Consider the following 12,074-nt stretch of genomic DNA (forward strand, 5'->3'; position numbering starts at 1 on the left):
CTGGTTGGCGATAAGATCGAACGGATGGAAACGAGCAGGAGGATGCACTATATCCCACACTCGTCCCCAATGCTGCTTATTTCATCGCGTGACTACACACTTATACGACGCGCGTGTTTATTATGCCACTACGACGTGCCACACCCGTCATATCACATGTTGCTTAAGCTGAGCATCTAAACTGGAAATTCCCTTACGCGGACACACGTCGCTCAGAAACGCTTGGCCACTTTTCGGCCGGTATTGTTTTCATGACAGCACAGCACTAACCTTGTCGTGTATCATAACTTACATCCCTTACATACCACTGCAAATCACGGCCCATTGTTACTCTTTTAAAATTCTTCATGGCGCTCGTTGGCCAAGCATGGCTCTTGCGCCATTAAAATCACATATCATCATCATCAACCTTGTCGTATTGTTTGAGAAGGAAAGAATTAATATTCAGAAATAACGATACAGACCTTATCTTAAGGTGTAAAAAAAGCTGCGTCTTTAAAAAAGAAAAAAAAAACCACGTGGAACTCCGTCCTTCTCTATACCGTTAAAACAAATGAAAACATAGAGTCAGTGAGTCACCAGTGCCACCCACCTCGCACTTGGAGGTTGTACTTGGCCGCGATGGAGTCCAGCTTGGCCTTGTCAGCGGCCAGCTTGGGCAGCTTGATGTGCACACTGGCCCGAATGGTGGTGCCCAGGTTTGTGGGGCAGAAGGTCAGGAATCCGAGCCGGTCGTCCCGCGAGAATGGCAGCTTCTTCTCGATCTCCTTGACGCCGCTCACCATGCGGCTATATACCTACCACGAACAAAACATGCGCAACCTGAGTGCACAACAAGATCATGTGTACGGAACAGCAGCACAGTATATGCAACACACTGATACCTGGATAATAGAGAGAGTATTGCTTTCTTAAAAGAATGCTATCACCGCCACGTCGTAATGAATAATGCCGTGGCTCTGCTGCACATGCGCGGAATTCCATCTGTTCGTATCTAGCGCTGTCATTAAACAGTCGGTACTTTGGTGCTTAAATGTCTATCTCTTCTGCGTCCCATTTTCGCCATCTAAATTTTGCGTGAGAAAGATATGTACAGTCAGGACCAAACAGCGTGAGCACGGGAACGCATACCGCACAGCACGGGGCTATCAGTGACACTATCTGCATCAGCGCGACTTTCGGCACATGCGCAGTGCTTTAGCAGCGAGACTATATTATCATCGCACGTAGTGCATCATCTGAACGCATCTTCGTCGAAAGCGCTCACAGAAAACACGATGCGGCCGTTAGTAAAAGAATCGTGCCACCAAGCAACTGCGCATGTATAGCCGCCCATTTGTTTAACCTGAACGCGCGAGCGTCGACCACCGAGTCGATAAGCGCCGGTTCCCGGCGTCCCGACGTCCGGTTCTCGGAACAGCCTAGCAGAAGACAGCTGCACAGGACTGTCCATCATGCGCATGCGCGTATTCTCGTTCATTTCACTGCTGTGCTCCGTTAAACGGCGCTTATCGACTGGGAGGTCGGCGCTCGCGCGTTCAGGTTAAAAAAATTGGCCGCGTATCTGCGTGCTTCGCTGCAAATGTCGTGTAAAGACGATAGAAGAGGCGCTGTGTGAGATATGGACGCCATCTGGCAATACGTCGGGAAACATGAGTGCTGTGTTGCGTGCTGGTAGTCCCGGCGCAGCAGCAGGCGAAGACCGGCGGTGACCAACGCGACCGGCGGGGACGCCAGCCAGCCCGAAAACGCGGTTTGGCGCGAAGCGCTGAAGCAGAGAAACGTCCGCACTCAACGAGTACTCTCCACACACTCTTTTATTTACACGTCGCCTGGGTAAAACAGGAACGCCAGAGCGGCGCCCACAACCGGCAGCCTGAAGGCCGCCCACAACGCTGCTTTTTCATTTTTTAAATATTTTTTTCCACCTTCTTGGCCTTCTCAAAACTAAAGTTTTTCAACAACAACCCATGGCATTCGTACAGTGCAATACAGAACCGAAACCGAAACACAACAATGAGCTCGTGCGAAGGGCACGGAGGAGGGCAAATGTCAGCGCAGTCGCATGTTCAGCTTTGTTGAAACAGCGCTCACTAGACGACGACGAAGTAAAAGAAGGCACAGGACAGGCGCTGCCTGTCCTGTGCCTTCTTTTACTTCGTCGTCGTCTAGTGAGCGCTGTTTCAACAAAGATGAACGCATACCAACTCGCTCAAGCTTCCATTCTTATGCATTTTCAGCGCAGCTTAAGAAACTAGGGTCCTTAAAATTACGTATGTATGCATTTTCTATTAAAGGAACACGCCACCTAATACTTACCTAGTGATGTTGCACCTCAGATATGCATGATATTTACTTTTTGATCGACAACGTTCACAAGTATGAACAGCCGCACCAGTTCAAGACGGCTGGCCCTTGGGCAAGTGGTTCAACTTTGGCCGAGTGCCTGAATCGAGGGACGTGCCGACAAACAGAAAGACAGACAGACAGAAAGACAGACCAAAATTTCTGCGTTTAAGTTCCCCAAGAAAGACTATCGTCTTTAAAATGGGCGGCTGTACGTAGTTTCGTGTTAGTTATAGGTAGCGTCGCTGATGGCACCTTGCGGCACGCGCTCCCGTGTTCACGCTAAGCGTGAACATAGGAGCGGGTGATGCACAGTGCTATCAGCGACACCACCTACACCAATGCTAGGAAAGCGAGTCGACGGGAGCGTGACGTATTCGGGAAGAGAAACAGCAGCCGCACCCACGAAAGCTCAGGGGAGCTGACAAAGAAAGTTTGACAACAAAACAAAAAAGTCAGTTTCGCCACAAGGGCGAAGGAATGAATGCAATAACAAGAAATTGGAATGTCCCACGAAAAACGACAAGCAGCTCGATACTTGCAGCACGCTGCTGAAGCACTAAGGACACCCGAAATGAACGCACTGGTATACACAGGACAAGCGTGAACTGTCACAGTTGTTACGTCTTTGTGCTCGAGCAACGTGCTGCACGTGTTGACAATGTTTGTTTGTTTCCTCAGAAATATGGCACATACCCACTCTGGGGATTGGCCAACACTGCGAGTAGACAATGGAGAATCGGACGCTCTTAGATATTTTTCTTTTAAACTGCGGTGCGTGGAGTAACCCCTCTGCGTCTCCTGCCACACGGGGGCGTCTGACGCAAGGTGTGCCAGGTGTTCTATTTTCTTTTTTCGTTCCACATCACGAGTGGGCACAGAAAGGGGACACATTGTGTGCGCGTCTCAATGGCAGTTTTCAAACTGAAAGAAAATGTAGGAGCGTTGCGTGATTAAAAACACGCTCAAGCTCCTCCGAGATTTGCTTACCACCAGCGGTAAATGGTGTATATATATAGCTCGCCGTTATATCGCCGGCGCATGCATGGCGTATGGTTGAGTTGTCTAACGCAGCGCGCTGGGGGGCGGGGGTCGATGGTTCGAATCCGCGGTCCGGTACTTCGAAATTGTTTTCTTCTGCTTTATTTTACTGTGTGCCTCATATATATATATATATATATATATATATATATATATATATATATATATATATATATATATACATGGTGGGGTAAAATTCAATGGATCCGGTGGAACATGGGGTAGAAAAAAATCACTCTGACGAAGGCAGGACCCCCTGCTGAAACGCTAGTAAACCTTGTGTTTCGCACGTTTGTCGACCTGTTTTTCTACCGTATATATACATATATATATGCGGGACATGACGGCGACGGCAAAAATCAGCCGAGAGTGTTCATATAATTGCTATCCCAATAAAACATAACGAACGCGCACCTGCTTGAGGTCACCACCCTGCTGCATGGAGATGATTCGCAGGTGGTCCTCCTCGTTCACCCAGACAAGGAAGGTCTTGGCGTCGTTGTGGTAGATGCCTCTTCCGGTGGGCCAATAGCGGCAGGCGTTGGCCGCCTGCAGAAAACGGTCTCCTTCCTTGAACAGGAAGTGGTCGTCGATGAGCTGCTGCTGCGTCTTCTTGTCCATGCCCGTGAGAGGGTAGTAGGTGCCCTTGAGGTCGCCAGTCATACCCTTGAGCTGAGAGCTGACCTTGTCCTCCATCTCCTTGTACTGGGCCTCGGTCAGGCACGGGTTAAACGGGTAGCCCTGTGGTAGAGAAGTAGCGAAGGAAAACTTAAATTTGTGTCTACTGTGATGAAGTAAAATTTACTGGTGTAAGATACAGCTTTACATGCAAGCCACATGTCAAGCGTTTACTAAATCCTGTGACTATCTGTTTTTCATCATATCGAAACCTGCAACAATTCTATCGTGTAGTGTCTTGTTGTTTGGTGATATCGGGCGAAACACGGCAGGCTAATGATGTGGTACAGCAACTAACGTGACCTTCTCCGAGGGAGACCTGCGGAGAAGGAACGGCTTGTTTGGATGCATCAGTTAAATCATCATGTATTCATAAATCATCGTAGTTTGTGGTGTCATGATGTCATGATGGCGTCGTCACATGACATCGTTACTTGGTCAAAGGTGGGCCGATGCCGGACGTAGTGCAACGCCAGGTGAAGCGCAGAAAGCTCCTTGGGGAGGGGTGAGGGAACAATGCAATCGACTGAGAACGACGAGTGTCCCAAACACCGCGGCTCGTTAGGTCGTGCAAGAAGTCTGGTCCCCAACATGCATAACTTAATGCATTACCAACTGAGCAGCAGGCTTTCGTCTTCAAGTGCTACAGAGAGCGCGACATGCTGCCGATTTTTTTGCAGAGAACAGATGGAATAAGTAACGTCTCCAATTAAAAAAAAAGCGCACAGAAAAGTATTATTGAGCGATCTGTTGTATTCTCGCGTCGAGAATTTGCTTACTTAGGCAACACACGCAAATAATTGTTGTCATTTTTTTACCTTATCGAAATCGTTCTGACAGTTGCGAGTGAATGCCTACAAACTTGCAGATTTCATCGTGAAGACCGAAAGACTGTGTTTGAAACACATTGCTGCGTGGTCACTGGTGAGCGAAACGAAACGTATAGTGCGTTCTAAATGCGACGAGATGACGCAGAAATCCGGGATGACAAGTAAAGGCAGCGAACAGCCGTGTGATGTCAGCCCCTTTTGCGCTGGTGGTGTCCACTAAAGCCACAAGTAAACATTCACCCGGGCGCATTGAAAACAAAACGGGCACGCTTTTTTACAGCGAACCTTTCGAAAAGCCTACTGTGATACTGCCGCGGTACTCACGTGCCGTTTTCGTGCTGACGGCAATAAAAATACATATTCAGCGAAAACGTAGCACTCGAAGCGTGAGGCGAAATGTTGTAATTAACTGTCAGGGTGCACATGTTCCGAATTATGCATATTATTTTCCAATGTTACATGAGTGGTACCCGCCGCTGTGATCGTGAGCCTAGCTTTCTCGATATGCCTCTTTTCATCACGGCTCAGATGACGCAAACGGCTCCCATTGAGTCATGACGGCTGCGGTTCTTTAGGTTTGCCATTTGATTGATCCCAGGTCTTTCAATACCAACGTTGCTTTTTTACGCGTACCAGCCAGGCCAGTGTAGAAGGCTCGAAGTAGCCACTGATGTACTATTCCAGGAGCGCGGTAATAAACTGTTTTGTCGTTTGTAGAGGGTAAATGCAGCGAATGTGACGAAGATGTGGAGCTTCATGCGACTCACCCTCACCCCATGGACGATTAGAGTGCGGTATCGGAAAGTAGTACATTGGATGAAAAAGAAGTCGATATCAGTAAGCAGCCACGGCATTTCAAGGAATCACCTATGAAGTGTCCGAATGGAAATGGGAAACACGATCACCGAATCAGTAATAGAACAGGTATTTTCTGAAACGTCTGTTTCTCGAACTTGGGGATAAAGTGGACGCGGGGTGCGCCAAGGGGGAATTCTTGGTCAAAATTGGAGCCCATGAAAAGATTAATAAGAGCTGCGATGGAACATGGAGTAGTGCGGTGAAAAAACTGGTGTCATACGTGAGAATGTGCCAGATGCGCTCGTGCCTTTGAAGTTCGAGCAACTCATTGGAAGTGTTTCACACGCGGAGGTAACACAATTCCTGCTTTCTCAGGTCTTTGTGAAACCGCGCCTTAAGCTCTGATGTAGCATTTTGACACCATCTACACTAACTCGTATTCTTACTTCGACTACAAGATTATTATTTTTTAGTGGTAATGTTCGACCCGCACAAGCACAGAAAACAGCTTAAACAACCTCCACTCATCATACAAGAAATTCAGTGCCGAAAGGGTTTAACCACTATCATGCGTTTGCGTAAAGGTACTTGTAGAAAATGACGTGAGGAAATCCGACGTCGCCAGTCCGCGGTCCGCACAAACAGTGCAAGATACTTCTGTGGACGGAGACCATTGCATCGTCCCATCCTGTTGTGTTTTTCTCTACTGACCTGAACGAGGACAATGATTCTGTACGCTAGTGAAAGAACTCGTACGAGGTTCCTGGGCTTGCTGCTTCGTGCTGTGATATAAGCGGTGGCCAAATTTAACTTTACGAGTCATTCGTCTCGAGAACTTTCACCGCATGATTGGACAAGGAAAGTGTCAGTTTCAGTTTATTGGTTACACATAGATCGGTTACATAATGCATGTATACATAATGTATGCAAGTATCGTTGCCTCGCCAGTAGGAGGCATTTAAGAAAGAATCGCACTGACCTGCAGCGAGCGACCGCAGCGTACCCTGGTGGATACGACGTATTTGTTTTCGGGGTCCACGTTCACGATTGTGTTCATGTCTCCGAAGTCGGTGGGTGGGTGCTTGTCGGTGGGCTTGAATCCACCGTGGTAGTCCTCGATCACCGGGTTGAACAGGTCAGCAAACACCGTGTAAGACTCGGCGTCTGGCGCGTACACGCCTACGCCGCTGTCCAGGTTTTCCACACCTGCATCAACGAATGGATGAATGAATGAACGAACGAACGAACGAACGAAAAAAAACAAACGAACAAACGAATGAATGAATGAATGCAAAACACCCACATATTGCATTATGGTAGATCAACATAGATGAAAGTACTGCTTTTAAATTCATAATGCTATGATCTCACAAAAAGTATAGGTACCCAGATAAGAGAACAATTCAAGCACGAACGTTGATAACAGATGAGTCAGAGGCGTACCCGCTCAAAAGTTAAGACAGTCGTTGAGTGCGACTAAAAGCTTTTATAATCAAAGGTTTTCTTACTTTTTTACTTGCACGAAAAGTAGCACCCCCATGCGAGTTAAGGTGCTTCTGTTATTTAATAGAATTTAGTTTATGAACTGAGGTACCACGCCATTGGCCTAGAAACACTAGTTCGTGATGGAAATGGGCAGACATGTTCGTATTTGTCTCCTAACGGATAGGAAATGGGGATTTTGCGCAGCGGGATACGCGTTGAAAGCCCCGCACGCAATTTCCGAACATTTCATTTTATTGTTTGCCAGAGAACCTTGGAACGTGGTAACACAGGGTATTCTAGTAATGCCACGAAGACACGAAGTATAAAGAACAGAACACAGAGCACGAGCGCTGACTCACGACTGAAAGTTTGTTTTTATAAACGACATATGTAACAGAAATGAGCAACTATGCACAAGCCGATGTGGCCAAGTTCGAATGCGTTGAAGTAGCAATCGAGGATGAAGTAAAAAGCGGCCGACGAGCACCAGGACTACAAATTAAACAATATACAGGCCGAAAAATTTATTTCTTGGCTAAGGACAAAACTTACTCATTGCTTATATGGTGCTTGTATTCAGAGCATAACTTAGCGTAAAGGACCTTTGGAAAGGAACAGTATTAGGGAGTTTTTACACCCACTGAATTATGGCCTTTACAGCCTGATACTGACCTCCCCAAGGCGTGGAATACTTACGATCTATCTTGAACAAAGCTACCTGCATTGCCTTACGCATACTCCTTGTTCTAATTGCTGTGGCTACTCTAACTCATCGACACCAATATACGAGCAACACGCATATTGCAAAAAGAGAAGCATGATGAATACATGAGCACTCATGTTCCCGTGCTTTCATGATGTTTGTTTGCGATATTTCGTTGTTTCTCCTTTTGAGAGGAGCGACGGGCGGGTGGGGGGGGGGGGGAATCAGAAACACTGAAATATATGGACTTTTCACTAATGCATTTAACGGAATTTTTATGATCTGTCAAGTCTCAAGTGTGAGACGAGCTTTCTCATAATTTTTATTCCCCCAAATGCATGTAGAAATAAACGCCGGCTTACGCGATGCGATGCCAGACTTGAATAACATGAGATTTTGAAACTTGAGGAATGCGCTTGTAATCTTCAACTATGCATCAAGCGGGTACATAGCAACGAAACGAATTTCCTGAACAAATATTTTGATTAATAAGTAGTACCCTTGTTTGGTGTTTCTTTCATTATCCGTATTTACTACTTCAGGACTTGAATTTTGTCACGTACAATTGCGCATGGTTCTTAATTTCCGTTGTATATGTGCTTTACAAGATTAAGCCTTCAGTTGTGAATATGCATCTGTACCGACTGGGCCAATTATGTGAAGTTTTTCAATGCAAGAAAACACTACAAAAAGCGTAAAGTGCGGCAACTAGTATCTCGCGTTCTATATAAAACCCAGAACACTGCGCTGTTTCGTTCCAAGTCCTTCAATGAGAGTGCGCTGAGGGTGCTAACTCGTGAATCCGCGACAAGCTTTGACAAAACCTACAAGGCTGAAGAACGTGTGGACTAGAGCACTGCACGGGCCGGATTTTACGGCCCGGGCCCGGCCCGGGCCCGCTTCATGAAGCCCGAGCCCAGCCCGTGCCCGTGGTTCCAAGCGCGGGCCCGGCCCGGGCCCGTGCGTACATGACCGAACCCAGCCCGAGCCCGGCCCGGGCCCATCGTTCCAAGCCCAGGCGTTCATTACTAATCTAATCCAGGGCGCGCTTGTTCATGACCAGGCCTGACCCGGGCCCGCTAGAGGATATTAGCTGTTGATGATGATTAATAATGATGCCGTGCGCTTGGTAGCGGTCGATCGGACGGAAAATTCGGTGTGTACATGCATCGAAATGTTGCTTTGCCCGCCGTGGTAGCTCAGCGGTTAAGCTGTTTCGCTGTTAAGTCCTAGGGCGCGGGTGCGATTCCCGCGGCCACGGCGGCCGCAATTTGATGGGGGCGAAAAAAAAATAGCACTTCAACGGTTTTTCTATTTTTATTGCTAAGCTTTACTAAGAGCCAGCTCTTTGCACGTGTCACTTCAGCTTGGCACAGTATACATTAGACCATGCAATACATAACGTTCGCGTGTGCTCGAAAGCCCGACTTACGCCTTTTAATGAGCAGGTGGGAGTCCGGCCCGACCCGCAGCCTCAAGCCCGGGCCCGGCCCGGGCCCACACTTTCAAGCCCGAGCCCAGGCCGGACCCGCCGGAAAACGCTTCGGACGGCCCGGCCCGGCCCGCGGGCCGGCCCGGGCCCGTGCAGTGCTCTAGTGTGGACCTCTCGCTTCGCACATGCGCTCTTTTGAGCTCTTGCGAATAACCGCTCCTGCACACTGCATATGCCGAGAAGCGTGCTTTTCTGTAGAGCTTACTCGCTTAGTGGCGGAGGCATTGCTATGAATGCACGAAATTATGATTGAGGGCTGGAGTATGTATTGTACAAGAAGTTAGTTATAACGTCAGATGCTTTCTAAATGTGGCAACACCTAAAAAAATAAGGACATATGTACGTGTACGTGGTTACATGGAATCAGTGTAGTACTTAAATTGCGTTCTTGCCTGTGTCATCCAACTAACCTCTGGACCAGTGTTAAACTATCACTATGGTTACGGTGTTAGCACACTGGGAAGATAAGTGCTTGCGGCATTGAAAACATGGTGTAAGATGACGCTGGCCGTTGAACAAAACAGGTGCGTCCATTCAGGTTGCACTTGCTAGTTTGCGCTGTAGATAGCGCTCCGCGTTTCTCACCGCATTCGTCGTTCTGTCGATGTTTTATGCGCAAGAATACGCGTTCACAATGAAAAGCAAGTCCAAGTGAAAACCTAATTGCAGTTTTAGAAACATTGCGTGCTTGTACTTCTGTAAACTAAGATAACGATTGAAATCGCTCGAAAAGAGAGAGCAGGAAAGCACTACCTAATTAGCGGTTTTCTATAATATCGCTCGCTGCCCTAACAAATATCTCATAATCAACCCTAATCAACGGTTCTTCACTACGCGTAAGACAGCGGACAATGTTTTTTCCCTTTAAGCGTGCGAAAACTCGCATGCAACGCACCAAGAAGGCGAAAGAAGTATCGAGCACAGCGATTGCAGAGAGGCTGACACGATCGAACGTGGAGCCCCAAGGCCGGCACAACTGAGCGGGGAGATCGTTCTTTTCGAAACTTATCGAACGGATCCATGGCGTGCCGTGTACGAATGGGTGCCGCCGAGGAATAGCGTACAATCGAACCAGCACTGTTTACAAGGCACGCCACATGTCAAGGGCGCCGTTTGACGGCTGCACTGTGTGTATGGCTCGGTGACGTGCGTGTGGAGACTGCGGACACAATTCAGACGTCACGCTCTTCTTTGTGTGTGTGTGTTGTGTGTATGCGTGTGTATAATGAGTGCTATGAGATGCTACAGCGGCGGTGGTCGTTATATCTCGATCCCACGCTATATTCTACATCGTTCATCGCGCCGTGATGCCATACATGGAGAGAATACGACAGCCGGAGCCGGTCATTGCGGTTTCTTCTATCACAAGGCACAACCCTTGAAGGCTGACCTGTACGAATGTGTTTTTTTATTTAATGGCAACCTTAAAAAAGTTGGGTAGCCGTAGAGTGTACACGCGTATCCTTTCGTAACAGGTGCCCCCTTTTTAAAATCAAGCCCCGCTATTTTGAGATGGTATTGTTTAGGATATTGTTGTGTGTGATTTATGGGAACGCTGTCCCGTGTTTCGCACCAGTACAGGGTCGCTGGAATACGCTCTGAGAAAATCAGTTCACGCAACGCAGGCGCGCCTTCTTTGCAGAGTAAGCATAACGACTGAAAATGTAACCGCGGCTAAATCTAGATAAGGCTTTTACCATGTGTTCTCCTGCTATCGTGTACATGTCTGATAAGAACGATTGAATAAAATTCTTTTCTTATAGGCAATGGGGAGGCACGCAGTTCCTCTGTGGGAATAGACGGGCATTGCCAGACTGTTGTGATACGGAATAATTGATTAATGGTGTGCAACGTCCCAGAGCGACTCGGGCTATGAGATACGCCGCAGTGGAGTACTATGTACAATTTTGGCCACCTAGGGTTCTTTAATGTGCATTGTAATCTCACAGTATATGGGTCGCTATAGAATTTCACCTGCATCGAAATGCGACCGCAGCGACCGGAATCGAACCCACGTCTTTCGCTCCAGCAGCCGAGCACCGTGTGTACTAAGCCACCCAAGAGACGGTTATGTGACAAGAAAGTAAACGTAGCCCAGAGACCTTAGCGCCGTGGGCGCGAACTGTCTCAGTGATATCGCATATTGCAGTTACATCGTCTGCAGTCGGAATACCTTCACACAGGCAAAATGGCACAATACATAATATCGTATGGCATGGCCTAAGCAAAACGCATCCGAGGGTGCCTAATCAGGAATAAACAGCGTGGCAGGCGATGCATTCTACTCGTTTTCACCTTGTTTATAGCTAGTCTCATTCGCTCCGTTTGGTCTTAAATAGGTTGTTCTGACGGTGGTATAATCCGGAATTATGTAAACGTGAATTTGTTGATAGTTACAGATAACAAACATTATAGAGATAAAGTTAAAGATATAAAAGGTATAGATATAAGCGTGCGTCTGTTGGCAGATAGTTAGTACGACAAAATACTGAACCGCTATATTCCCCCTTTTTATTTAATAAAAAAGGTAGGCCTCGCGTGCAGCTTTTTGAAATTTTCTAAATAATATCTAAGATATTTTGTATTTACGCATCAGTTCATAAATTCTGATTACAGCGAAGCCCGACATCACGTGCTCAGGTGCAGGCGCCCGTAAAGCATCGATAGATGGGCACAAGCTTTATATGCAGCGTAGTTATTT

The 12,074-nt window shown here is 47.4% G+C and overlaps 1 protein-coding gene across 2 annotated transcripts in view; it reads right to left on the bottom strand.

Annotated features, from left to right (window-relative positions):
• Positions 1-12,074, bottom strand: part of LOC119383926 (arginine kinase) — an 87,480-nt gene that overhangs the window by 16,818 nt on the left and 58,588 nt on the right. For both annotated transcript variants that reach the window (XM_037652201.2, XM_037652202.2), the window contains exons 3-5: positions 6,673-6,899; positions 3,802-4,128; positions 593-797 (exon numbers count right to left, since the gene is read on the bottom strand). In XM_037652201.2, coding sequence (XP_037508129.1) covers positions 593-797; positions 3,802-4,128; positions 6,673-6,899 — 759 coding nt within the window. The remainder of the gene's footprint in view (positions 1-592; positions 798-3,801; positions 4,129-6,672; positions 6,900-12,074) is intronic.

Source organism: Rhipicephalus sanguineus, chromosome 2, assembly GCF_013339695.2.
Source record: "Rhipicephalus sanguineus isolate Rsan-2018 chromosome 2, BIME_Rsan_1.4, whole genome shotgun sequence".
NCBI classification, from domain to species: domain Eukaryota; kingdom Metazoa; phylum Arthropoda; class Arachnida; order Ixodida; family Ixodidae; genus Rhipicephalus; species Rhipicephalus sanguineus.